This window comes from Chrysemys picta, chromosome 20, assembly GCF_011386835.1.
Source record: "Chrysemys picta bellii isolate R12L10 chromosome 20, ASM1138683v2, whole genome shotgun sequence".
Lineage (NCBI taxonomy): Eukaryota > Metazoa > Chordata > Testudines > Emydidae > Chrysemys > Chrysemys picta.
Window position 1 is genome coordinate 2,559,287 of NC_088810.1, and position 27,297 is coordinate 2,586,583.

General features: G+C 48.4%; 2 protein-coding genes and 1 long non-coding RNA gene across 6 annotated transcripts in view; 2 read left to right on the forward strand and 1 right to left on the reverse strand.

Annotated features, from left to right (window-relative positions):
• The window catches only part of LOC101947108 (interferon-inducible GTPase 5-like), a 370,729-nt gene that overhangs the window by 45,018 nt on the left and 298,414 nt on the right, over positions 1-27,297 (forward strand). The gene's annotated exons all lie outside the window — the stretch shown is intronic.
• On the forward strand, positions 664-15,819 carry LOC101936008 (uncharacterized). 3 transcript variants are annotated; one of them, XR_010594027.1, is made up of 8 exons: positions 664-810; positions 1,777-2,006; positions 5,395-5,748; positions 6,695-7,045; positions 7,403-7,686; positions 9,531-11,023; positions 13,149-13,281; positions 15,378-15,819. XR_010594027.1 is itself a non-coding variant. In XM_065573946.1 (6 exons), the coding sequence occupies exons 2-6, from the start codon at positions 1,949-1,951 to the stop codon at positions 10,794-10,796; spliced, it is 2,313 nt and encodes a 770-aa protein (XP_065430018.1). In that variant the 5' UTR covers positions 664-810; positions 1,777-1,948; the 3' UTR covers positions 10,797-12,413. The 3 variants fall into 3 exon arrangements, 1 of the variants encoding a protein (XP_065430018.1); XR_010594028.1 differs by having other exon boundaries at positions 9,531-11,001; XM_065573946.1 differs by lacking the exons at positions 13,149-13,281; positions 15,378-15,819 and having other exon boundaries at positions 9,531-12,413.
• On the reverse strand, positions 12,900-26,012 carry LOC112060974 (uncharacterized). Its single transcript, XR_010594035.1, has 4 exons — positions 25,660-26,012; positions 20,137-20,648; positions 16,106-16,290; positions 12,900-13,446 (listed from the first exon to the last, which is right to left on the reverse strand). It is a non-coding gene; the product is annotated as an uncharacterized LOC112060974 (long non-coding RNA).

Genomic DNA, 27,297 nt, shown 5'->3' on the forward strand with positions numbered 1-27,297 from the left:
CTCCCCTCTTCCAGACCAGAATTAAGATGTTAAATAGATCAGACACTTTTAGGGGCAGAGGGATCTCTCACGGGGTTTGTGCAGCACCCGGGACCCTGGATCTTGATTGGGCTTCATGCTGTGCCCAGCAATATGCTACAGGCAGCCGCGCTCTGTGTTTGGACTCTAATACAAGCTCTGGGGCTGGTTTGCTTGTGTGTTATTCCCCATCAGAAATCAGGACCTGGGGCTGCGGGTTGAGCCAGGTTCCCTGGAGAGAAGCCAGGCTGGAGCAGGGCTAGGAACAAGCAGGCGCCATCCAGCTGCCAAGCTCAGGGCCAGCGCTTCCATTTAGGCAACCTAGGCGGTTGCCTAGGTCACCAGGAATTGTGGGGGTGGCACAGCCTCCCCTAAGTGGCCCTCCATACAATTTTGGAAGTCTGATGCAGCCGTCAGGCCAAAAAGTTTGCCCACCCTGGCTTAGAGGATCTCCCCAGATGCGCTACAGGGGTGCAGTTGTGCTGATGTCAATTTCTAGTGCAGACCTGCCCCTAATCTCCCACCGTCTGTGATGTTCAGGATTCTTGGTTGGGGTCGACGTCCAGGCTCCTTGGCTGGGAACAGCAGCGCTGGAACTGGGCTGTTTGCTCGCTGCTTTCAAAGACAAACAGGAAAAAAACCCCTGCCAGTTGCTTTCACTTTCCAGATTATTCACCCTGCTCGGCGTCAGTGGGAGAGACAGGAGAGAGATGGGAAACCGAACACAAATCACTCCGGTTCTGTAAGCTCTTTGCTGAGTGGGCGCACCTGGGGCTCCCGGGAGTGAAGCCGGTAAGTGGCCTTTCTTGGCTTTGGGTCTCGTTGTGTCGGGGGCTGGTTGTTGGAAGGCCAAAGAGGCACTATAGCTGCTGTTGACTAGCAGCCATTTTAGGTGTCCTGAACGCCACATACCGATGAATAATGGCACAGAGCTGGGCTCTGCTATCAACGCTCCACACGGGCCATCGAGTTAGCCAGGGTGAGGCCACCCTTTGCAGGACCCCGGGCAGCACGTGGCCATGGGGGAGGCTCTCCAGTCTGACCAGGAAGACACGTTCTCTGGGAGAGGCACAAGCCCTCAGTTCCCAGCACAGAAACACCCTCCCCCATTTTCTATTTGTAATAGAAAACAATCCCCTTTCTCTAGACCAGTGGTTCTCAACCGGGGTACACGTCCCCTGGGGGTCTCGCAGGGGTACATCAACTCAGTTAGATATTTGCCTAGTTTTACAACAGGCCACATAAAAAGCACTGGTGAAGTCAGTGCAAACTGAAATTTCATACGACTTGTTTACACTGCTCTATAGACTGTCCACTGAAATGCAAGTACAATATTTATATCCCAATCGATTTATTTTATAATTATATGGGAACAATGAGAAAGGAAACACTTTGGCAGGAAGAGTGCGTCTGTGACACTTGTACTTTTATGTCTGATTTTGTGAGCAAGTCGTTTTTAAGTGAGGTGAACCTTGGGGGTACGCAAGACAAATCAGACTCCTGCAAGGGGAACAACAGTAGTCTGGGGAGGTTGAGAGCCGCTGCTCTAGAGGGGCTGGGCCTTCATTTCGGCTTCCCCGGGAATGTCAGAGAGAATTGTATTCCAGCTACGGAATTGCATTCAATGTAATTTACACCCAGCAAAAGGGGTGTGAGCATTAGTGAGAAACCAGGTCTGCATTTGTTAAAGGCATTTCCACAGCACCCTGCCAAATACATCTGCAATCGCTTTGCTTTCCTGGCTATTAAATGACATAGGAGATGAGAGATTGGAACCAGCCCGGCGTTACGCCTGAGCGCTACCGGGGTGAGCGAGAGGGGAATCGCGCCCTGCGCCTTCATTCCTGACATTCAGCGGCTCACCTGGGGCAGGAGCCAGCCCTTCAGAGACCGTCCCACCTTCGCTTGCAGACGCAGGCTGCTCCGCACCATGACGAGAGTCGGTCTCGTTTGCTCACTTCACTCGATTGTGCTGTGGACTCTCTGCTGTAAGTATTCCAGCTCTGCTCGCCTTTGGTGATAACGACTTCAGTGCCCCGGAGCCCAGTCACAACCCAGGCCCCCACTTTGCTCGGTGCTGTCCATTCTGATTGCTGTTTATGAGGTGTATCACGGTAACACACAAGAACCCCAGTCCTGGCCAAGGCCCATTGGGCTCAGTGCTGTGCGTTATTACAGTAACTCCTCACGGAACGGCGTCCCGGTTAACGATGTTTCGTGGTTACGTCGCTGATCAATTAGGGAACAGGCTCGTTTAAAGTTGTGCAATGCTCCCTTCTAAGGTCATTTGGCAGCCGCCTGCTTTGTCCCTTGCTTGCAGGAAGAGCAGCCTGTTGGAGCTAGTGGGGGGGGGGAGGGGGGCTTGGAGCCAGGGTGGACCAGCAGCCCCCCCATCAGCTCCCCTGAGTTCCCCGTGCGGCAGCCGCCCAGCAGGCTATCGACTGCCGGCAGTTCAGGTGTCCCTCCCCCCACTGCCCTGTGCTGCTCCTGCCCTCTGCCTTGGAGCTGCTCCCAGAGACTCCTGCTTGCTGTGCGGGGCGGGGGGGAAAGGGGGGCTGATGTCAGGGTGTTCCCCTCCCCCCACTCTTGCCCCCCATCTCCACAGAGTGAGCGGGTGGACACGACAGGGCACAGGACGGAGGGAGCATGCTGGCAGCAGCTGCTGTCTCAACTTGCTGATGTGCTTAAAAAGGCAATGTACTTAGAGTGGGGTCAGCGTACTTAAAGGGGCAATGTGTGTGTCTTTCTCACACACACATAGTGTGTGTCTCTGTCTCTCCCTCTCAAGCACACACAGACACACTCACACACGCACACTCTCTCTCACACACACACACACATGCACCCCCCGGCACTTTGGAAAGTGGAGGGAGTCGTGCACTCCAGTGGGATAGCCTGGGTTCATCATCACGTTCAGTTTCCGCAGGGAATGTTTGCAGCCACTGCTGTGTGTCTGTTGTGTCTCCTGCCTCCATTTGTGCTGTCTTGTAGAGTGTGAGGCTACATTAACAACGTGTTAACCCTTCAGGGCTCAGCCGAGTGCTAGTTCATCATTTAACAGTAAGACATTCCCTGGGAAATATTCCTCTGTCTTCCACCCTCTGACTCCACCACCTCAACCAAGCTTCACAATCATCATAGCTGTGAACAGTATTCAATTGTGTGTTTAAAACTTATACTGTGCGTATATACATAATGTCTTTTGTCTGGGGAAAAACATTTCCCTGGAACCAAACCCCCCCTAGTTACATTAATTCTCATGGGGAAATTGGATTCACTTAACATTGTTTCATTTAAAGTTGCATTTTTCAGGAACATAACTACAACGTTAAGCAAGGAGTTACTGTGTTGCTACTTAGAACCCCAGTCACAGCCCAGGACCCCACTGTGCTAGGCACTGTGCATTATTATTATTATTTATTAAACGTATTACGGTAGCACCCAGGACCCCAAGTCACAGCCTAGGAACTCATTGTGCTAGGTGCTGTACATTACTATTGCTATTTATTAGGTGTATTACTGTAGCATTCAGGAGCCCCAGTCCTGGCCCAAGAACACACTGTGCCACGCATCATATGGTCTTACGGTAGTACCAAGGTTCCCATGTCTCAGACCAGAGCCCCATTGTGCTGGGTGCTGTTTAAGCACAGAGCAGTTTCCCAGACTGGCTCAAACCCATGGCTCATCCAGTCCGGTGCCCTGTCCTAACAGAGACTCACACCAGATGTTTCAGAGGAAGGTGCAAGAAACCCACAGCGGTGGATGGTCTGCCCAAATCATGAGATCTCATGCCAAACCTTTAGAACTCGAGATTGAACCTCACTCTTAAACCTGTCTCACTTCCAAAATGTATGTTAGCATTAACTACTCTAATTCTGGCTTTCCCTGTTATCCAGCTAACCATCCAATCCCAGTTTAGATCGTGTCAAGCTCCTGGGCTCAATGACATCATGTGGCAGGGAGTTCCACAAGCTCACTGTTCCTTGAAAAAGTACATCCTTTAATCAGTTTGGAACATGCCACCTTTTCATTTCTTTTTTCTCTGTTTATTTATTAGCAGAGCCAATAAATTGTTACAAAAGCATTCCTCTAACTAGCTTTACAACCCCCAAAATATGAGGTTTGGTGGACATACAAGATCTGGCCTTCAGAAAGCTGTAAAACTAGGACGGTGGCCAAACAGTAAGGTAGCAGTTTAACACGTCTTTGCTCCCTCCTTAGTATTCAAATGTCGGCCCAACTTACAGGCTGAGGGACTCTCTCCTGGCAGCAGTGACTCTGAAAAGGATTTGGAGTTCATGGTGGATAATCAGCTGAACTTGAGCTCCCAGTGTGACTGTGTGATCAAAACAGCTAATGTGACCCTGGGCTGTATTAACAGGGGAATCTCGAGCAGGAGTAGGGAGATTATTTTCCCTCTGGATTTGTCCCTGCGACCACTGCTGAAATCCTGTGCCCAGTTCTGGTAACTAACAACTCAAGAAGGAGGTTGATAAATTGGGGAGCGCTCAGAGAAGAGCCACGAGAATGATTGAAGGCTTAGAAAACCTGCCTTGGAGTGAGAGACACAAGGAGCTCAATCTGTTTAGCTTAATAAAGGTGAAGGGGTGACTTGATTCACGTCTATAAGAACCTAGATGGGGAACAAATATTTGATCACAGGCTCATCAGTCTAGCCGGGAAAGGTCTAACACCATCCAATGGCGGGGAGTTGAAGCTAGACAAATTCAGACTGGAAATAAGGCATCAATGCATGTTTAGAATATGGTGGGTGGCTACATTTAAACGTCTGAAAACCAGGACATATAGAGTTACGGTAATTGCAGGATCATTGCATTGTAGGGCTGGGAGGGATCTCAAGAGGTCATCTAGTCCAGCCTCCTGCGCTGAGTCTGGACCAAGGAAACCTAGACCACGTCTTGATGGCTTTGAGTGCTTTGGATTGACAAATTGTCCTGGGGCTGTTGATGGGACCCACACACCTACTTCCTGCACCAGGCCTTGGCGTTCATTAGGGGAAAGGGATATTTCTCCATGGCCTCGTACGACCCAGTTGAGCGCCGAGGCAGGTTTGCTCACATTTGGGTGGAAAGGGGCGGGATGCTTGGATCTTTTGAAACACACCCCTGGTTTATGCCACGCAAGATGGAACTTTTGCTCCCAACCTCACCAGGGACGTTGCAGCTGCCGGCTGCCGTCCCAGGACAACAGGTAGGAGTTAAGGGTGTGCGTTACAGCACGAGCGGAAGGAGAGCGCTAAGTATAAGATCTTAGTATTATTATTATGAATTATTATTTCAATGTTTAGGGCGAGAAGGAGGGGGAAAGAGGTTGGAGGCTGAAGGGCTCTGACACTGATCTTTGCTTTCCTTTAAGGCATTGCTGGAGAGGAGACAGCCATCACAGCTCAGTATGGGGAAGACGTCACCTTGACCTGCATCTTCCCATCCAAATTTAAGATAAGCTTCCATCGACTGAGCATCACCTGGACAAAGGAAGGAGCCCAGGGCCAGGGTCTCCTGGTTCACAGATTCTATCTGAAGATGAACTGGCTGGAGGGACAGGAAGAGGCTTACAGGGGCCGAACGCAACTATATCCACAGGAATTCCCCCAGGGAAATGCATCCCTGAGACTCAGCGACGTTCGCCTCCAGGATGAGGGATCCTACCTCTGCAACGTCACCTGTGAGCTGGGAAGCTGGTCCCAGAAGATTTCACTTATAGTGCTAAGTACGGTTCCTCTTCCTGTACCCCGGTCATAGCATCCGCGACAATCACTCCAGGCCTGGTGTACCATGTGATCACCCAGCAGGGCAGATGGGCGCCTCATTGCAAAGCCACAGTGTATCCACGAAAAACGCCACACTCGTCTGGCCTTGACCTTGTCTGTTTTCTGTTCTACCCATCACTACCCAGGAAAGGGAAGGAGAACTCCCCTGCAGGGCCAAACATTCACACCCAGTGCGACTTAAAGCACCATTTAGCTGTATGAATGTCCGTGCAGGTTTTGTGTGGTGGGGAGAAATGGGTCACACTCAGTGCATCTCCTGCGACTCAAAGAGATTGTTTCAGGCTCTCAGCAGATACTGGCAGCCATTGATTCATGGTCTGCCGGTCTCTGCTAGATTAAGGAGCCCATTAGTACCTGGTATTTTCTCCCTGTGAAAATCCTTATACACGGTAATCATGCCACCTCTTCTTTTGGATAAGTTTCACAACCATAAAGGCTGGAGCGTGACATTTTCTTAAAATGAGCTCTTAGATTCTGGAGCTGAACAAGGCTGGCACCAGGGAAAGTCTAAGGGGCCGTGAGCCAGTTCAGTCCAACCCCCACCGATGTGTTCTGTGTCTGTAACTTCTACATTTCAGAAACAACGGGTGAAAATATTTGGGGGGAAAATGAGGATTTGATTGCAGGTACTTATCTCTCTTCCATTTCCATAGGATCCAGGCGTTTCTCAAAGTTTAATGTACTTCTCCTCACAGGGCCCGTTTGGTAGGACAGGGCTGTTACTGACACTGTACAAATGGGGAAACTGAGGTATGGGGCGATGTAGTGACTTGTCCAAGTTCACCCAGGGGTTTTGTGGTCGAGCAGGGAATTAAGTCAGGACTCTGGCGTCCCAGGCTCGGGCCCTAACCCCCTCTCCTCTCTGGATGTTTGTTTCCCTCTCAGGTGACAGTGAAATGGAAAGGCCCATCATCGTTCAGCCAGGGGAGGACGTCATCCTGAATTGCTCCTTCCAGTCCGAGTTAAACCACCAGCCACTGAACATCACCTGGAAGAAGGAAGAAGAGGAGGGACCAGATCTCCTGGTTCACAGCTACTGCTCTGAGCCGGACCCACTGGAAACACAGGATGAGGCTTACCGGGGCCGGACCCAGCTGTATCCGGAGAGATTCTGCGAGGGAAATGCGTCGCTGAGACTCAAGAACGTCCAGCTGGCGGACGACGGGATCTACACCTGCCACGTCAAGCCCCAACTGGGCAGGTTTTCCGTGCGGATGAGAGTGGCGGTGGAGAAGGGTAGGGCTCCTCTCACAGGGCACCGCACAAGTCCCAGGGTCCGGGCAGCTGGGCTGCTAGGAACTGCTCCACGCGGCGGGGAGTGGAGCTCTGTGCAGGGGAGCGGGGGGTCTAGGTGATAACCAGGGAGGAGGGAGGTGAGGTTTGGTGATGTCAAATGGGAAGGGGAGTGGGGCCTGTGGAAGGGTGGGTGTCCACGACATGCTCTCTCTAGGAAGCTGAGTTCCACGCTACAGAAATGCCTGAGAACCGCCGGGCTGGAGTCTGTGGGACATTTCTAACCCCCTCCCCACGTGCCCCAGGGGAATATCCCATCTCTCATGCTGCACCCCGTTGGGTTTATTTTGTGTTTTCCAGATGCTGAGCTTCTCCAGAGCCCATCAACATGGTGCAGTCTGTGGTGGATTGATCTGGGGGTGTTACTGGTGATATTAGCATTTGCTCTCCTTCGAATGTGTAATCCTTCCTGGCGGAAACTGGGGCTGGACAAAAAGTCACCTCGAAGTGAGTCCCAGCAGACTGTGTCCGACCATAAAAAGGATGAAGAGGTGAACAAACATCTGCTCCGGGCATCCCCGTCAACCTCCATAGACCTAGGAGTGGCCAATCCCACCTACAGTCCACCTGCGAATTCCTCCCCGGTATGGCTCCACACATTTTGCTTCCCTTCTTCATTTACGTGTGTGTCTGAGATTATTAGATTTGAGGGGAGGAGGCTGGGTCACTAGGTCTTTCTCTTTGGATTTCACACGGCCGTGCTGCCCATTTGAAATGATTCATTTGTCAGGCAAACGTGGAAAGGGAAAAGAAATCAGGATTGCGGTTTTGAAAACTGTCGTGTTTTCTTTCTTTTGTCACATCTCAAAGCCTCTTGGCGCAGAGACTTCACCTTTGCTTTATTTAAGGGCTTGTTTACACACAAAAATTAATCCAGAATAAGATAAAGTGGGAATTTAAAGCAGAGTAACTATTCCGGAATAACTCCATAAGGTCTGGTCTATACTACCCGCCTGAATCGGCGGGTAGAAATCGACCTCTCGGGGATCGATTTATCGCGTCCCGTTGGGACGCGACAATCGATCCCCGAATCGGCGCTCTTACTCCACCAGCGGAGGTGGTAGTAAGCGCCGCCGACAAAAAGCCGCAGAAGTCGATTTTGCCGCCGTCCTCACAACGGGGTAAGTCGGCTGTGATACGTCGAATTCAGCTACGCTATTCACGTAGCTGAATTTGCGTATCTTAAATCGACTCCCCCCTGTAGTGTAGATGTACCCTAAGGGGATTTTCTTATTCCAGAATGAGCGTGCCTTTTTCTTTTGTCCAAAGTGGATTAAGGGTTTGCCTTCCTAGGCATTATTCCTGACTAACCGTTCCTGATTAACTCCCTGCATGGACACTCTTATTCTTCATAAAGTGTGCTTTATTTGGAACTAGCTTAATCCACTTCCACAGCATCCATGCAGGGAGTTAATCCGGACTAGCTAGTTTGCTTTAAATTCATATTCTCCCTCATTTTGGATTAACTGTCATATGTAGTCAAGCTAATGGCTATTCTAAATTATGCCATCTGCAGCAGTCCCAGAGGGACAGCTCCAGCAGCTAAGGTTCGGGTTGAGTCCCGTGCACTTGAGTCCTCGATTTCTTCTAACCTCCAGTTTACCTCTTCCCAGAGCACCATGCAGATGTCAGTGGCATAGAGCCAGTTAGCCCAGTTTTACACAACCCTTGTACCAGAAGCCAGCTCACTCCCAACCACCAGTGACCTTTTTAGGGCAGATTTCCAGTCAGAACAGGAGTTGAGGATCTGGCCCTGAAAGTTCTCATCACAGGTGCCCCAGCTCACAAAGAGGGGCACAATTTTCTTACTGCACTTGCAAACTACTCTGTACACTGATTTTGCAAACTGTGTAACCAGCTCACAGACACTTGACTCCGAAAGTTTCTGCTCATACTGAACTCACACTTACTGAAGCCAGAAATATCAAACCTAACTTGTTTGGTAGATCTCGTGGTGCTCTAAAGATCAAGCCAATTCTGAAGACAATTGCACCAGCTGTTTGAAAGTTGTGAAGGTGTAACTTTGGAATGTCTTCTCCAAAACTGCCCTGGGTCCCCAAAACAGGCAGAGATTTTCAGATTCCAGTTGTGTGTCTGGGATGCATGCTCAGAAAGGATCCTCTGCAAATGCATCTCACACCTTCCTTGCAGAAAGGGGGCTGCACACATGCCTTTATGGTAGACTAGTGGTGCCACTTCTCACGGGTCCCGGTGAGGGATCTTTGACAGTCTGACATCTATGGGGGTGGGGGAAGAAGAATGACAATGTGTCCTCAGTCCCTTCCCACCAGCGATTTGTTCAATTTAACCGCAGCATGTTGCAAATATACTTTCGGCCTCCTGTGATTCTCCTGTAAGCCTATTACATTATAAATGTTGCCTTTGAGAATACACAATCAATATTTGGTCTGGGTTTTTGTGTTTTCAGGGGAAGACTGCCAAAGACATGGGAAAACCAAGGGCTGCTCCTGGAGTTCAAATAGTACCTACAATGATTTCTATAATGCAGCAGTGGGCTTTGGAACACACCAGGTTAAATATCGCCATTATGGGAGAGCGAGGCTGTGGGAAATCGTCCTTCATTAACGCCATGCGGGGGCTATGTGATGAAGATGAAGGTGCTGCCCCAGTTGGGGAGGAAGAAATGATGATGGAGCCCAAAGCTTATCGGCATCCCAAACACCCGAGGGTGACTTTCTGGAGACTGCCAATAGATTTTCAGCCATGTCTCCAGACAGTGAAATTTGTCTGCTACAACTTCTTCGTCATAATGGGCTTAGAAGAATTTACACCTAAGCATGTTGAGTTGGCCCAGGAGATCCGGAAGGCAGGGAAGATGTGCTACTTTGTGCGCTCCAAGGTGGATTTAGATTTGGATGATGCCAGACGTAGCCGGCCCTCCATTTATGACGAGGAGAAAATATTGAAGGACATCCGTAACCACTCCATCCGATGCCTGGAAGAGGGAGGGATGATCAATCCTGAAGTTTTCCTCCTCTCCGCATTTGAATTAGAGAAGTACGATTTTCCCCTCCTGCGAGAGAGCATGGAGAAAGCGCTTCCGGGTGACAAGAAAAGGGCTTTGATACTGGCCCTGCCCAACACCTCTCTGCAAATCTTGCAAAACAAAAAGGAAGCCCTACAGAAGCAGATCTGGAAAATAGCCCTTGCGTCCTCTCTAATCACGGTTATTCACATACCCGGTGTCTCCACCATTCTTGATGTAACCATCCTGATGATATGCATGAGATATTATTGCCAGGTCTTTGGCTTGGATGATGTCTCCTTCATGGCTCTCGCGAGGCAGTTTGGCAAACCAATGGAAGAGCTGAAGGATGTTATGGAGCCCCTGTTGGCCGTTATGAAGCCCCTGCTGGCCAAGGAAATTAGCATTAACATGGTCTTGCAGCTCCTGTCCTCGGTTGGGTGTGGCATATTGATAGTAGCAGATTTATTTCTGAGGCCTTTACGGGTGCTAGGATTCATGGTGTCTGGAGGAGTTGTAGGGGTAGGATTCTTGGTGGCTGGTGGAATTTCACTGGCTACCACATATATCCTGCTGAAAACCTTTCTCAACGGTGCTGCTGAAGATGCCCAAAGAATCCTACAGAAGCTAAGTCCACAAAAACAGGGAAAGCCAAAGAAGCAAAAGAGACGACGCAAACGAAGAAGGATTTCCAGGACTGGCTTCTAAATGTTCAAGGCACACGCTTCACGAGCACCATGTGCTTATTCTGCTGTTCTTGTCCCTGTTCTGGTCCTTCCTTTTGAAGCTCCCCTGGTGTAATCCTCCCGCGCGTAACTCCACCAGCTTCCACTTGACACGGGAACTGGGCTGAGGTTGTCACACCAGACGGGCTTAGATTGGAAGAACCAGCATCATAAACCCGGGTCAACAGGTGAATAGTGAAATGATTGAATGTAGGTGTGTGGGAAAGTCTGGCTCACAGTCTGAGTCCTTTCGTGTATTCCCAGCCCAGGCAACTGGCCCTGTTCTACTTTCCTTCCCATAGTTCTTTCTTTCTTATATTGTTTCTTTTCCTGTTATCTACATTACAGCAACACTTACTAGAGACCCCAGCTGGGATCAGGGCCCCGTCGTGCCAGGCACTGCCCAGACACAGCCGGAGACAGTCCCTGCCCCTAAGAGTTTACAAAGAGACAAAAGGTGGGAGGGGAAATGGAGGCACAGAGCGAGACCCCAAGCAGGCCAGAAACACACCCTGTGTCTCCTGACTCCAAGGCTAGTGGGCTAACAAACCACATGCCACACTTCCTGTCTCAGTCTTCCAGCTCCGCTTCCTTGTTTGCCACTCAGCAGCAGGCCCCTTGCAACCTGGCACAGAGTGTTCCCACGAGGCTGGGCTGCAGAGGTCCTAGGGTGACCAGATGTCCCGAATTTATAGGGACAGTCCCAATTTTGGGGGCTTTTTCTCATATAGGCTCCTATTTCCCCCCACCTCCTGTCCCGATGTTTTACACTTGCTGTCTGGTCACCCTAAGAGGTCCTGGCATCTCAGCTCAGTGGCAGCACTACAGGACAAGAGAAATTTGGGCCTGTCAGCTGAGCCCTCTATGTGGTCTGCTATTGGGGATACTGCTGCTTTCCCTGCAGCCCTAGGGACCCATTTGCACGGGGGGCAGAGCCAGGGGTGTGCAAATTTCTGCATCCTCCTGTTCTCCTCCGTCCCAAGTCCCCTCTCACCCCTCTTCTCTCTCCCCCACCCCCCCGGACTCAGGGGTGCTATTAAATGGCAGAATAAACGGCCACAGTGCGGTACTGCCATTCACTGCATAATTAGAGAGTCGGGAAAACATGGGAACGTTTTAAGTGTAATTTAAGCAATATTTGTGGTGGTGGCAGCTCATGCTCCTTTCTTCACAGTGGGGACAGATTCCTAGGCATAGAAAGTCTCTTTAAAAGTAGCCACAAACTGACCCAATCTATTTATGTATTTCCGTTTTGCACCCACTTTGCCACAAAGCATGACTGACTAGGTGGATAATAATGACAACTCTGATTTAGGACACTACAAATCAAAGAATTTTAAAAATGTAGTGTAGTTGGTAACCACTTATGGGCTTTACTTTCTGCATTTCTCTAAGTGCATGCAATGAAACAAAATCAGTTCTACAACTTCTAATTCATTTCACTTTCAATGTGCGAGTGCTCCAATGTTTGGGTTTCAAACCCTGCACAGGAATTTGGGTCTAAGAACTATTTTCAATCAGATACGTAGCCTTTTAAAAAAGGTTTGGGGACCTTTTTTGAAGTCTAGGGCAGTGGTTCCCAAACTCATTCCACCACTTGTTCAGGGAAAGCCCCTGGCGGGCTGGGCCGGTTTGTTTACCTGCCGCGTCCGCAGGTTCGGCCGATCGCGGCTCCCAGTGACCGCGGTTCGCTGCTCCAGGCCAATGGGGGCTGCTAGAAGCAGTGGCTAGTAGGTCCCTCAGCCCGCGCCGCTTCCAGCAGCTCCCGTTGGCCTGGAGCAGAGAACCGCGGCCAGTGGGAGCCACGATCGGCCGAACCTGCGGACGTGGCAGGTAAACAAACCGGCCCGGCCCACCAGGGGCTTTTCCTGCACAAGCAGCGGAACGAGTTTGAGAACCACTGGTCTAGGGTTTTATAACAGTTTTTTTATATAAATAATAGGTGCTGGAACTAGGGGTACAGCACCCCCTGGGCCCACAGAGGTAAAAGGCCCCATGCCTCATTTCCTGCACCTCTTGAGCCAGCCAGTTCCTGCCCTGGGGCCATTCCATACCCCTAATAATTTTTGTTGCCCTTTTTTGAATCTTTTTTGAACCTACAGGTTCATCAGAGCTGTTAGCACAGAACAGGAATCCCCGGGAATAGGTCAAGTCCTCCCAATCCTTCCCAGGAAGCACTGGGGCTCTTGGGAGGAGGTGGAACCAGAGTAAATTTGCCTAATAACCCCCACTCCGATGTTCTTATATCCCAGGGGTGCTGTGGTTCCCCTCCTTCATGGAATGAGATACAATCCCTGACTTGTAATGGCACATAAAACAGTATGATCTCCCACAGACACTGCAGGAAATTGCTGGATCCGTCACATGGACACGCCAGGAGCTACACAGGGCCCAGGACGTGGCCAGATGTCACAGGAGGCATCAGTGTCTGGGCCTGGCTGCTCCCATCCAACTGTGGGAGGCGACTGGTGAGTAACGGGTACGAGTGTCTGTCCCACCAGGTCCCAAGAGCACCCAGAGCTGGTGCCTGTCTGCTGGGTGTGTGTGCACAGCAGGATCGCCGGATGGACGCTCACCCAGGGAGGTAACGGGCAGGATGGCTGCTAAGAAAACAGTCTTCTGCAGTCCAGTCTCTGTTACAAGCAAATAGACATTGGCGGGTTTCCAAGCCAGTCCCAGTTAGGCTTTGGCTACACTTGCAGCTGTACAGCGCTGTGAGGTAAACCTGTCTTTGTACAGCTGAGTAGGGAAAGCGCTGCCGTCTGTCCACACTGACAGCTGCCAGCGCAGTGGTGTGGCCACACTTGTAACATTTGCAGCTGTGTTGGGAGCGGTGCATTATGGGCAGCTATCCCAGCATTCATGTGGCTGCAACGTGCTTTTCAAAAGGGGGGAGGTGGGGTGGATTGTGACAGGGAGTGTGGGGGGAGAGAGAGTGCTTTTTGGAGCATGTCAGCTCTCTATTTTGCAAGTTCCGAACTCCTGGCCCCCTGCTCATTCATTCACTCACTCAGAGCAAGCTGCAAACTTTCTCTGTGGTACGAGCTTTGAAACCGTCACTTCCGCATTCCTGCAGCCGGTCACACTGGAGAGGATTGGCCACTTGACAAGGTGATCAGTACAGCGCTGCAAGCGTTTACACTCACACCTGTGAGTCGTAGCCACTCCGCTGCAGCTGTGATTCCTCTCGGAGATGTGGAGTACCTGCAGCGGTGTACCCGGGGAGATACAGCGCTGCAAGTGCCCTGCCAGTGTGGACGGGGAGTGAATTACAGCGCTGGGGGAGGCTTTACAGCACTGTGACTTGCAAGTGTAGCCAAGGCCTTAGTGTTTCTCATCTCGGCTCCTCCATAAGCTCCACCCAGACTTGCACCCGACTGAGCTGTCCAGCACTCACAACATGCAGTTCTGGCCACAGCTCCTGGGTCTTTTCCACGGCCAGGGGTGGCAGAGCCTTCCCCTGGGGCCACCCCCTCCGTGGCCCCACCACTGCCCCTCCTTTTCCCCCAAGGCTCCATCCCCAGCCAAGCTGGAGTCAGCTAGGGAGCCTAGGCCACTACACTTCCCGGGCTGTATGTGGGGGGAGGGCAAGAGAAGCCCCCCCCCCCAGACCTCTCGCCCAGGGCAGGTAGAGGGTCCATGACTCCCCACAGCTGCCCGCACGGCTCTCCCCGACCCAGTTCTCACCAGGGGGCAGGGGCCAATGGAGGGGCAGGGGCGGGGCCAATGTCAAAAAGTGGATGAGTCATGGCCCCCCTCTTCCAGCACCCCGACCCAGTTCCCTGCTGCCAGGCAGGCACTCCCTCCAAGTAAAGCCCAGACAGCAATCATGGTTCAGAGCCCTTCCCCAGCGTGTTTGTTTGGGGGGGGGGGGGGTGATGGAAATTGTAGTCTCTGCTTGGCAGATCCATCCTTAAAGGGCCAGCCAGCCTGGGACAGTGAGAGATGATGGCAGGTGTGCAGGAGAGGGCAGCAAAGTTTGGTTTAAAACCGGAGCTGAGCTAAAAGATCTTTGCTAGCTTGCAACATCTGTGAAATGATAGGAAGGAATCCAGAGCTAGACAGCCATTGATTCCCCGCTCCTGGAGTTGCTGTGCAATGGGCTAGTTGCCAAGGGCAAGTGAGAAGGTCTCATTAGAGGGGTAGATTCCCAGCAGGAATTACAAGAATTTTTAATAAAATATTACAGCTTTCAAGTTAGTTTTAGAGGGTCAGGGTAACTCAAGGCACCTGGCCTGGCAAGGATGTTGTGATGTTGCACTCTATACATTGAGGAAAATATGCTTATAAGTGTGAATATAATGTACCTGGAACATGCTTTATGTAAAAGGTCTCTTGTAAGGTATCATTACAAAGCTTATAATCTACTGAGTGTGTTCATCTTATTTGTATAAATGTATCACTCTTGTATCTAAAACTAGAAATATAAGTATAATTCTGAAGTCCTATTGTAATTATGCAAAGTGTGGGCCATTCATGGTGGCTTGAAATCTTGATGGCTCCCATTGACTAGGACAATTGACTCTAGATGGCTCTTTTTCTTTTTTTCTTTTTGCGGATACAGACTAACACGGCTGCTACTCTGAAACCTGTCTAGATGGCTCTGTTTACCTGCAAGTCTCCACTGCATATGTGCGGGCCAGTCTTGGAAGAATGGAGGCCAGGAGTCTCACAAGACATGTAACCATGTCACATGATACTGGAATCCCTCTTAAACCTGGTGCTTTTCCATTTAGAAGGTGGGGTGGGAACCCAGGGAGAGACAAAGGATTCCTGCCTTGTGCCAAAGCTATAAAAGGGGGTGGAACAGAACAAAGGGGTCCCAGTCATGTGGAATCCCCTGCTTTTCATCTAAGATGCCTGCTGGAACTAACAAGGATTGAACCAGGGGAAAGGTTTGGGCCCAGACTAGGAAGGAGTCTAGTCCGTGAAAGAAGCTTATTGGAACATCTCTAAGGGTGAGATTTACCTGTATTCAGTTTCTTAATATATTAGGCTTAGACTTGTGTTTTTGTTTTATTTTGCTTGGTGACTTACTTTGTTCTGTCTGCTATTACTTGAAACCACTTAAATCCTACTTTTTATATTTAATAAAATCACTTTTGCTTATAAATTAACCCATTAATACCTGGGGGAGCAAACAGCTGTGCATATCTCTCTATCAGTGTTATAGAGGGCGGACAATTTATGAGTTTACCCTGTATAAGCTTTCTATGGCGTAAAATGGATTTATTTGGGGTTTGGACCCTGTTGGGAGCTGGGTGTCTGGGTGCTGGAGACAGGAGCACTTACTGAGCTGTTTTCAGTTAAGTCTGCAGCTTTGGGGTGTGGACCAGACTTGAATCTGTGTTGCAGCAGGCTTGTGTGTCTGGCTCAACAAGGCAGGGTTCTTGCATCCCAAACTTGTAGAGAAAGTGGGCTCAGAGGTAGTCTCAGCACATCAGGTGACAGTCCCAAGGGGGTCTCTTTGACCGAACCTGTCACAGATTTAAACAATATTGTCCCAATGCAATGAAATAAACAAGCTAAACATCTTAATGTATACCTCTTACACACATCAGATGAGTCTCTCTCTTCCTCTCTCTCTCTCTGTCTTTCTCTCTCACACACACACAAACAAAACACACATGAGACTAGTTCTATATATCACAGGCGTGGCTGGTGTCAATATTCAGAATATGGTCCCTTCTCTCCTTTCTTTCGTGGTTTGAGCAGTGAAATATTTAAGAGTGTGGCCAGTTAGAGCGTTATTTGCAGTTACACTAAAGCCCCTTAAATGCTCCTTGACACTGCCAGTGTAACCAAAAGTGGGTGTATATTATAGACACCCCCTTTGAGGCCCTTCAAAATCATCATGAGCATTTGAGTTCGTGCCCACTGGAATGAATGGGGCAATTCACACCTCAAAGCCAAGGGGAGGCTGCAAGTAAGTCCCAGCACTCAGGGCAACTGGACTAGCAGGGCCATGGCCCAAACTAAAGAGACTTGTAGCAATTAGCCCAGAGAAGTGGGTCTTGACTCCCTGCTGGGAGGGAGATGCACCTCCCCTGTTTAGGGGTTGATTTACACAGGGCCTGGGCTGGGACCCAGTAGAGAGGGAGTGACTGGGTCCCACTACCCTGCCCCCGGTAGCCAATTTAGCCACTAGGCTGCCTGGTCATGGAAGACCCCTATCACACCGTGGTACACATTTTGAAGGTTTTCTCTACAGCCACAGCAGCTAGAGACTTAGACTCTTTTTAAAAAAATACAAAAGTAAGACAGACTGGAGGACAAATGAGAAGTCTGCTCAAAAAGATTCCTAAAACAATTTTTTTTTGGTAAGATGCAAAATATATAAGGATGAGGTGTGCAGGTTTTATCAGCAAGAGTGTGGAAGGGCCTGGATAATTCACACACAGCTTTCCAGTAATGCAAAGGAGCAGAGCTGGGACCTCTAGGACACATGAATTAAGCTAAATTGCAGTAAGGCACTCAGGAACCAGTTTAAGGTGTCCTCACAGAGGTTTGCTCTTGTTTAACTAAATCAAATTAAAAAGGGATTTTGGTTAAACTGCTGCAACTTTTGCCTGTAGACCAGGCCTGAACTTGGCATCATTCTGTCACACTGCCTGGAGAGACTCATGGGCCTGAGTACCAACCTCAGGGCAAACTGCCAGAAACAGGGCACAAACCCCCAAACTGGCTGTGAGTTCTATGTTTCAATTTCACCAACCAAGAATCAAGTGTAAACCCCTCAGGCACCATAACAGCCCAATCATGGAGTCACAGACAGTCGCCTGGGGTACCCTGATCAATTTTCCCACCCAGGCTAACCTGCCTTTATGATAGATGGTCACTTACAGCACAAATCACAGCAATATTTGGGTTATTCCCAGTCCCAAAGAACCTGTCACTTATCCCACGTCAATTGCACATTAGATCTCGCACCAAAGACAATGCTTGTGGCCAATCCTATAATAAACTCACTAAGGATTTATTAATTAAGAAAAGGACAGAAGAGTTCCTTATTTACAAGATTAACGCAGGTAAACATACATGCACACAAGGTGTCAGGAACTGCAGTAATAGATCATCTCCATATAGGGTGACCAGACAGCAACTGTGAAAAATCGGGACGGGGGTGGGGGGTAATAGGAGTGTATATAAGAAAAAGACCCCAAAATCGGGACTGTCCCTATAAAATCGGGACATCTGGTCACCCTATCTCCATATGCTCCTTAGGGATAACCCAGGCTAACCTGGGATTCTTTTGCCTCTGCTGGGTAGCTCTTGCCTTTGTCAGGCAGTTGTATTCCCTTCCCCCAGAGTTTAAGCTTCTGCTCTTCCCCCTCTTCATGAGTGTGCAGGGGAGCAAACAACAAAGTCTTTGGTCTGTGATGCCCCACAAGGGCCTGATTGGATGCAATAGGCTTTCCTGATGGGCTGGAGATAACCCCTCCTGGGGCAAACCAGTAATTCACACCTGGTGACTTTGGTTTCTTTCCTGGCTGGGTTTACAGTTTCAGAATAAATATTTTTACAGAGCAAACATACCTTATAACATGGGCTACAGATGTTAAAAGTGAGATTCATGCAGGCAGCAACTCCCAAGCATTTCATAAAGTCTGAACACTGAACACATTTTTATAAGCTTAACATCTCTTTTAACAATCCTCCCACACCGACTAGTTTCCCGCTATGAATTTGTCAGTGCTCAGCTGAGGCCTGGAGCCTTGGCATGAGCTGGCCCCTGGTCTGCCAGTGTCACACCTGCCTCCAGCTGAGATTGGATTGGTTGGTTTGTTTTTTTTCAAGCATTACAGACAAATTGATTCCTGGGGCTATTTTCTACTGCATTAATAGTCCAGTCACTTAAAAACTAGCCCCAAAGTAACCCAATCTATTTATTTAAACATTTTTTTAATTAACGCATTGGTCTACACCTTAAAAAAGAATCACTCTCTAGAATATAATTAAATGATGGATGTTGGCAGCATGAATCTATAACAAACAGATTTTGGCAGCCAGATCTTACAAATTGTTCAGATTGGTTTGGGTTTCTGTGCACGGAAGGGTTTATACAAATAGTGATGATAAATACAAAGGATTACGTTGGAAGGATTTGAGAGTAAACATCACGACACTGAAATTCACGGCTGGTACTCAAATTTGTGAGGCTCTGCCTCCTTCAGAAATATTAAAGAGTCCATAACCAGGAGCTAAGTGACTCACTAGTTGGAAGAGAAGGACATACAGCCCAGCAGACACACAAACACAGCTATACAATGGCTGCTTGAGGGCAGCAGCTGCTTGTATCTGCACATGTAAAGGAGATACATGCTGTTCTGGGGGAAAGGTCCTAGAAAAGTGCAGCCCTGGGGAGATTTGGTAAAATCGGGGCATTCCCAGAGGAATCAGCCTTTGTGTGTAACAGCCTATGTGGCCCTACGTGGGAACCTGACCCAATCCCCATTGTAGACAAAGGAAAAGCTCACAGAATAAACGTCTATGCTGGGATATTACCATTCCTCAAAAAATTAGAGAGGTGGAAAACATGGGAAAGTTTCAGTGTCATTTAAACACTATTTGAGGTGCGACAGCACGTTTGTTTCTTCCCAGCAGGGAGAGGTTCCAGGTGGTCATTGCAGCGCTGCTCCTGCAGCCTGAAACCCCCAAAGCGGGGCTGGCTGTGGGGATATTTAACCCCTGAATGTGCCTGGGGCAGCAGCCCCCTCCCCTGCCTGAGCAGCCCTGTGTCTACTGGTGTCCCAAGGGGCTGCTCCTGCCTTTGTACATGTCACCACGGGAAGGGGAGGGGCAGAGCATGATGAAATCTGCAGCAGGCGTCTCCTGACCTAAGCCCAGAGCTTCTTCCCCCGACCTCTCCCTGAGCGTGTTCCTGCCAGGAATGAATCTGAGAAAAGTGCCGCAGAAGCTCCCAGCCCTGCTATTGGCTCTGCCAGATATACCTCTGCGTTCCTATTGGCTGATCAGAGAATAGCCAGCCCAGAGAGGGGAGGGGGGAAGAGTGAGCCAAATTGCTCCTGCGAGCTGAGGGGAGGAGGCAGAGGAGTAAGCAGTGTTGCTCACAGCTAGGGTACGAAACTCAGGGGCGGGGGGGCTTCTAAATGGGGCCCTTGTTTCTTGGTGATGTTATTTTGACTTTTTCTCTTCTCACTCCAAAGCCTTTGCCAGGACTCTTTGGGTATCTTCAGCAAGGTCTCTTATAAAGTTATCCAGCATAACCATTGTCGTGCCAAAAGAAACCTGTGCAGAAATCAGTGACCCGACCACTGGTATAAAACCCGTGAACAAGTAAGTCGCATATTTCACTCCCCCACCTCCGGCCAATGCCAGCAGCTTCAGTACAAGGTCAATTGTTATTTCTGTGGCCAGTGGAGACTTTATCACGGCCTTCAGATCTTCCTCCCGCTTCCCAACCTGCTTAGCGAGTGCAGAGAGGGACTCAGAATCCAGGCCAAAGTCCTTGCAGTAATCTCTCATGTACATCACCAAGATAGTACTGTCAGAAACAAAAGAAAGACCCGGAAGAGGAATAGCAGCAATACCGCCTGACAAGGTAGATGGTTTCCATGTGATCTTCTTCAAGGCTTCTTTCTTTTCTTGCAGGATCTGGTTTGAGATATTAAGCAACCTTTCCCGTGTTTTATGATTGGGGGGTGACTTCATCATCCTCTGTGCTATCAAAGCTGCTTTTTTAAGGTTTCCTTCTTGGACAGCAGCTTTGAATTCACCTTCACTCATAGCGGGAGATTTATTCCCAACCACGACTGGGTCAATGGACATTTACTGAGCCTTCCTGGGAGCTGCTCAATCGACCTCAGCTGCCTGCCTTTGAAAAGGAGAACAAATATTTCAGTTATTAAAAATAAATGGAATGAATCTCCCATATGACCCTGCCGTTATATCTACCATACGTCCTCGGGACCTAGGGCCCTATCGTAAAGCAACAGCTGATTGATCCCAACTGGAATCTGGCCCCATTGACTCCAATGGAGCTACAGCCAATAGACCCCAGCTGGGATCTGGCCCATTGACTCTAATGGAGCTATGGATGATTGACCCCAGTTTAGATCTGCCCCTTAACTATTTTATTATTATTAATTATTATTATTATGTGAGGTCCTACATGCAACTTCATGGCGTTTGTTTGTTTGTGGCCAAGCAGAACGGGGAAATAGACACACCGAGTACGTCTACACTGCAAGAAGACACCCATGGGTGGCCCGTGTCCTCTGACTCAGGCTCATGGGGCTTAGGCTGTGGGGCAATAAAATTACAGCGTAGACCTCCAGGCTTGGGCTGGGCCCCTTGGCAATTGGTTAGCCGGCCAAGCACCTTAACCAACTTTGTAAGGGCAGGTCTACACTACAAGTTGGCAGCGACGCAGCTGAGCTGCTATAGCGATTCTGGTGAAGACGCTCTAAGCCAACAAGAGAGAGCTCTCCCATTGGCTTAATAACTCCACCTCTGTGAAAGGTCACAGCTATGTTGGCGGGAGAAGATTTCCTGCTGACACAGCGCTGTCTACTGGGGGTTAGGTTGGTAGAACTGCGTCGCACAGGGGAGTTTTTCACACCCATGAGCAACTTGTTATATCAAAGTAAGTGTGTGAGGTAGACCTGGCCTTGTAAATGAAAGAACCAGTTGATGGCCCTATTAGCACCTTCACAGCTCTCCACTCTCTCCTTCCCCCGACCAGAAGAAGAGTCTTGTATAGATTAAAAGCTTGTCTCTTTCACCGACAGAAGTGGTCCAACAAAAGCTATCCCCGCACCCACCTTTAATATCCTGGGACAGACACAGCTACAACTACATCGCAAACAACATTTCCCCCATGGAAAGTAACATGTTGACATCTTAATGGCTAATCATGCTGACAGAAAGAAAATAAATGATAATGGGAGGGGGAGCATGCAGAGCCCCTGGCATGGGGTCAGGGTTGCAGGGAGTCCTTTTCTTTTGTTTTCTTTCTTGCTGCCCCGAGGGAGGGGTGGAAAAGCCGAGGGGCCTCAGAAAAATCATCCCAAGTGAGTTTTTTTCTTGATTGGCAAAAGACAGTTTTCACTTGGGTGGTGGCAGCATTACCAGCCTGGAGTGGCCAGTATTAATTTTTGGAGGCCTTGCAGGCCCCCACCTTCTGCACTTGAAGTGCCAGAGTGGGGAATCAGCCTTGACACCTAGTTATACTTTGGTCTTCATGACATCCCCTAGCAATGAGTTCCACAGATTGACTGTGCGATGAGTCAAGTAGTACGGTCTTGTGTTTGTTTTAAACCTGCTGCCTCTTGATTTCATTTGATGACCCCTGGTGGTTGTGTTATGTGAAGGGGTATATAAGACTTTCTTATTCACTTTTACTTCCATTCTTAGAATCATAGAAGTGTAGGACTGGAAGGGACTTTGCGAGGTCATGTAGTCCAGTCCCCTGCACTCAAGGCAGGACTATGTAATAACTAGACCATCCCCGACAAGTGTTTGTCTAATCTCTTCTTAAAAACCTCCAATGACAGAGATTCCACAACCTCCCTAAGTGATTTGTTCCTGACAATTAGGAAGTGTTTCCTGATGTCCAACCTAAATCTCATGATTGAATAGACTGACATTCTATATGGGTGGCTTCAGTGCATCGGCGTAATGGGGGGTTTACATTGTCCGGAGACAAATTAACGTGTAGACACATACACAAATCAGTCGATGCAAGGCGACTTACGTCAGTCTAACTCTGCAGCACAGACCAGGCCTCAGGCTCGCCTGGTGAAGCTTTGGATCAATAATTAAGGAGTGACTGGGCCAGACAGCGGGCGTGTGAGAATGACTGTAGAGCCCAGTGGTTAGAGCAGCCACCTCGAACACAGTGTCCAGTCCTGCCGCTCCATGGTCCCAGAATTATTTATCCACCGTGGAACAGCTTCACCAGCAGAGACTGGGGGAACCTGCATCAGCATGTCTCCTAGTACCAGGCTAATGCAGCTGCAACTGGCAGGCGTATTTGAGCTTAGATATAAAAGGGAGTGAGCTAAAGATGGGACATTCTTTGTGGGAGGCTGGCAGCTCTGGACCACACTGGCCATCACAGAAAATAACCCAGAGTTAGTGATCTGGTTAATTTTATTTCTGGTTTTGTAAAATATGGCTGGGGCACACAGCACCCTGGATAGCCCCCTTTATGCTTTTGCATACAAAGCTAAATACATTAACACAAACAACAATTTTTAGTGACAGTCAAAGTTGCAGCAAGACATGCCCTGCGCTGTCCCACCCCGTCCCACCCAAAACTTTAAAAGTTTGGAAATTAGAAGTTAATAGAAAGTCTCCTACATTCCTTGTAACCTTCATCCTGCCTATCACACTGTCAGGTGTGATGATCCGTTGCTACAATGGTGTGTGAGGAACCTGTTCAAATTGGATTAATAACTATTTTTTAAAGAATAAATGACAGCATATAGAGCTATAACATCCTTTCCCATGGATTATTAGGAGGGTTTGAACCTTGGTCCCAAAGGCTATGTCTACACAGTGAAAAAAAATGCAACAACTCAAAGCACTGAGTCTCAGAGCCAGGTGTGACGTTTCCCTCTGGGGTTATCTGGACCGGTGATCTGCTAGGTCACTCCAATCCTTGACTCTGGGCACCAGCCTTACCCTGCTCTGCTGTGAGAACCCCCACTCCTGGGCTGTTCACACACAGCCTCTGGCATGTAAGCTGCTCCTTGGATTGTGCAACCAAATGACACCAGCCAATATCTCCGGTCCCAGACACAATCCTAGGAACCTCCGTCTTGCAATGTCCAGTTATGCCCACTGGACACTGCAAGCTTATATGAGTTTGTCAATTTAACAAAGAAATTGATATGTACCAGACTTGATATCCCAAGGGGAGTCTCTGACACACTTCAAACCAAACACACTGCTCCAGGTAGAATAAACAAACAAATGTATTAACTACAACGATAGATTTTAAGTGATTATAAGTCAAAGCACAACAAGTCAGATTTGGTTAAATGAAATAAAAGCAAAACACATTCCAAGCTGATCTTAACACTTTCAATGTCCTTACAAACTTAGATGCTTCTCACCACAGGCTGGCTGGTTACTTTTCAGTCAGGTTCTCCCCTTCGATCAGCGCTTCAGTCGCTTGGTGGTGTCTGTAGATGTAGGTGGAAGAAAGAGAGCTAGCATGGCAATGTCTCTCCCTTTTATCATGTCCTTTCTTACCTCTTGGCTTTGCCCCACCCTTCAGAGTCAGGTGAGCATTACTGACTCCAGTCAAGGCTGAGCAATTCCCCTGGTGTGGCCTCATGCAGGTGAGTCATTGCATTGTAGCTCCCTTGCTGGATAATGGCAGTTTATGGGTTGATTGACACCCCGCCCGGGCATTGGTTAATTTCCCTGCTGTTGCCTCTGGGGAGCTAATATCTGGCTAATTCCCCCACTATACAACACAATTCTCATAACTTCATATGCATTAATGATACACATATATGGATAGAGAAATAACTTTGCAGACCATAACCTTTCCCCTGATACCTTACACTGCATGCTTTATACATAAGATCACAATTACAGGGAAATGAGGAATATGGGGGTTACAGCGTACTCCTCCAAGGTATAGAATGTCACACCGGGTCAACTGACTAGTTATCTGTACAAAGTTGAAGAGCTTCAACAGGACAGACTGAGAAAGACTCATGTTAGCCGTGTCAAAAGCCTGTTGGTTTGGGTGCTCTCCTGCAGGATCGCAAATCCAAATTCAAATCCCTTTTTCACATCGAGCAGAGGGGATAACCGAACCTGAATCTCATAGGCCAGGTGTGAGCTCCAACCACTGGGCTAAAAGCTACAAGGAGACTACTTCCCCTTCAGTCAGCTATTTTGTAATGCCAGCCTGAAAAAATAAAATGTTTCAGTAATGTCAAAATGAACCATTTTGTTTCAATGTTACTGAAACATCTAGATTGTTTTGGTTCAGTTGAAACTATTCAGTGAACTCAATATGAACTCGCAAATAGTTCAGAGTCGACCAAAGCTGCATTTTTTGACAAATATTTTATGCCAGTAAAGATTTGCCCAGCTGTAGCTAAAAGCCATGTCTTCAACAGGTCAACACTGTTTGCCAGGTCTCCAAGTTGCTGACCAGATCCTGGATTGTGCCCATGTTTCTCCAGCACTGAGGCTGCAGGCGCCCAGGCTTGGGAATGGAGAGAAGAGAAGTCCCCTTTGTAGCTACCCCCCCCAGGCAGGGGGTGGTGGTGGTGGTGCTAGAGCTGGAAAAATAATGGATTTCTCAGTTTGTTGGCAATTTTGAAAAGTTGGGGGGAGCAAGAATTTGAGGTTGAACCAAAACCAAACTTTTTGAACTGTTCAATCAATCAACAATCAACAAGTCAATTTTTGTTTAGTTCTGGGACAAAAGAAAGTTTCATTTCAGTTTTGCTCCTTTTAAAAATCATTTTGGAATTAAAAAAAAAAACAGGAAATTTTTAAACAAAAAGCTTCTTCTGACCAAAAAAATTGAAACTTGTCATTTAGAAAATGTCAAAGGGAAACAATTCTGTTTTTTTCCAGTATTTGGGGTGCCCCCCTCCCCCCATGAATAATATGGCAAAAACCAACTGAAATTCACAAACCATTTCAGTGTCACTGATCTTGGCCGGGTTTTGAGGGTGAAGTTAGTGTTCTGGGGTGATAAACATGGAATATCTAGAAGCTATTTTCTACGTGCCCTGCAGAGCAACCAGTTTCAATCAGTTTGTCCCTTCAAATTTCAGTCGCAAAGAATCTGCTAAAAGGACACTGAGAATCAATGTCACCAACCCACCCTGGAGCAGAAAATCTCTTACCTTCCACCCCTGAGTGCTGCCATTCCTGGGACGGTCTCGGGGAAGTTGAAGAAATAGGATAATCCGTGTGTGTTTCACCTCCCACCCTCTCTCTTTCTCTCCGTCTGATATGACTAACAGCAAAACTGAAAGTAACACTGAACCAACATGTAGCAAAAGTCAGATCTAAGTTCTGTGAGTACCACATAGCCACTTTTCAATTGATTTAAGGGGTTTAGATCAGTGTGTGTGAGTCCCACATTGTCCTCTTTGCTTCTACAAGCAGAGGGGACGGGAATTCTGATCCCACTACAGTGGCTCCGGAATTACTTAGTGTCTGATCCTTTTCCTGCAATCCCCTCTTCACTGCATTGTCTATAATCAACCTGCACAGAGCTCTCTGGCTGTTACCTGAGGGTGATTTTTTTTCTGGCACATTTAAGCTCTTAAACAGTTTTATCTTCTTTTCTAACAACAAAGATAGTGAAAAATATACACTTTGGTTATTATAAATGTCTCTGTTTTTGTTTGAAACAGTTCAAAGGTAGAAATTTGGAAATCCAGCCAGGAGGTGTCCAGCTGAAATCTGATTTTGATTTGGCCAAGTTACAACATTTTGAAAATGTTTCTTTCTGAGCCATCAATCACATTTGTGTAAATGTGGAGTAACTCCACCACAGTTGCTGGATCTGACTCCGCTTTTCACTCACCCCATTGTAAATCAGGAGTAACTGCACTAGGTGAAGTTGTACCAGGGTGTAACCTGTGTGAGTGGGATCAGAGCAAACTCCGCAGCCTCTGAGCCCACCAGAATGAGGGTCAGTCTACACATGAAACCCTGCACCTGCGCAGCTGTAGCACTTCAGTGAAGACGCTGCCTACGCTGCTGGGAGAGCTTTTCCCGTCAGTCGATCCACCTCTCCGAGAGCTCTTCCACCAACATAGCACTGTGTACACCGGGGTCAGGTCAGTGTCACTATGGTGCTCGGGGGTGTGGATTTGTAGTTGTACAGGTGTAAGATTATAGCAGAGACGTGGTGTGAGCACGTGATGCAGCTACACCTTAGCTGTAAAGAGTTTGCTATGTGAGGTCTGATTTGCAATTACCACATACCAATTATCTCTTGTTTTTCCAGGAGAAGCAGTGGGAACTTGGGATCACTGACAGCTTTAACCATAGGGCATAATTGGATTCTGTGCAGTCGTCTTCTTTGCTTTTGGGGACACTAAGGCCATGTCTACACTGGCAAATTAAAGCGCTCTAACTTGTTGGTTCAGGAATGTGAAAATCCCCTCCCCCCTCAAGCGCAGCAAGTTTGAGTGCTTTAAAGCGCTAGTGTGGACAGGCTCCGAGAGGCTTTGAGGAACCACTTTGACAATGAGGGGCACTAACCCATGTCTGCTTTGGAGTTGCTTCTCTGGTACATCCATATTAAATTTTGGGGACCAAGACCCATGCAATACAATGCTTTAGAATCCTGTTCCCAATACTGAATTGATTGTTATATGATTTTGTAGAACACAGAAAAAAAACGCTGTACCATTAAATACCTTGGCCTTTATTTATTGTTAAGAAGGGTAAAACCTCACAACTGTGTGTAGCTCCAGCTATCATTGTGGTGGAGTGATGGGGAAACTCAGGAGTGCTATGAAGTGAAA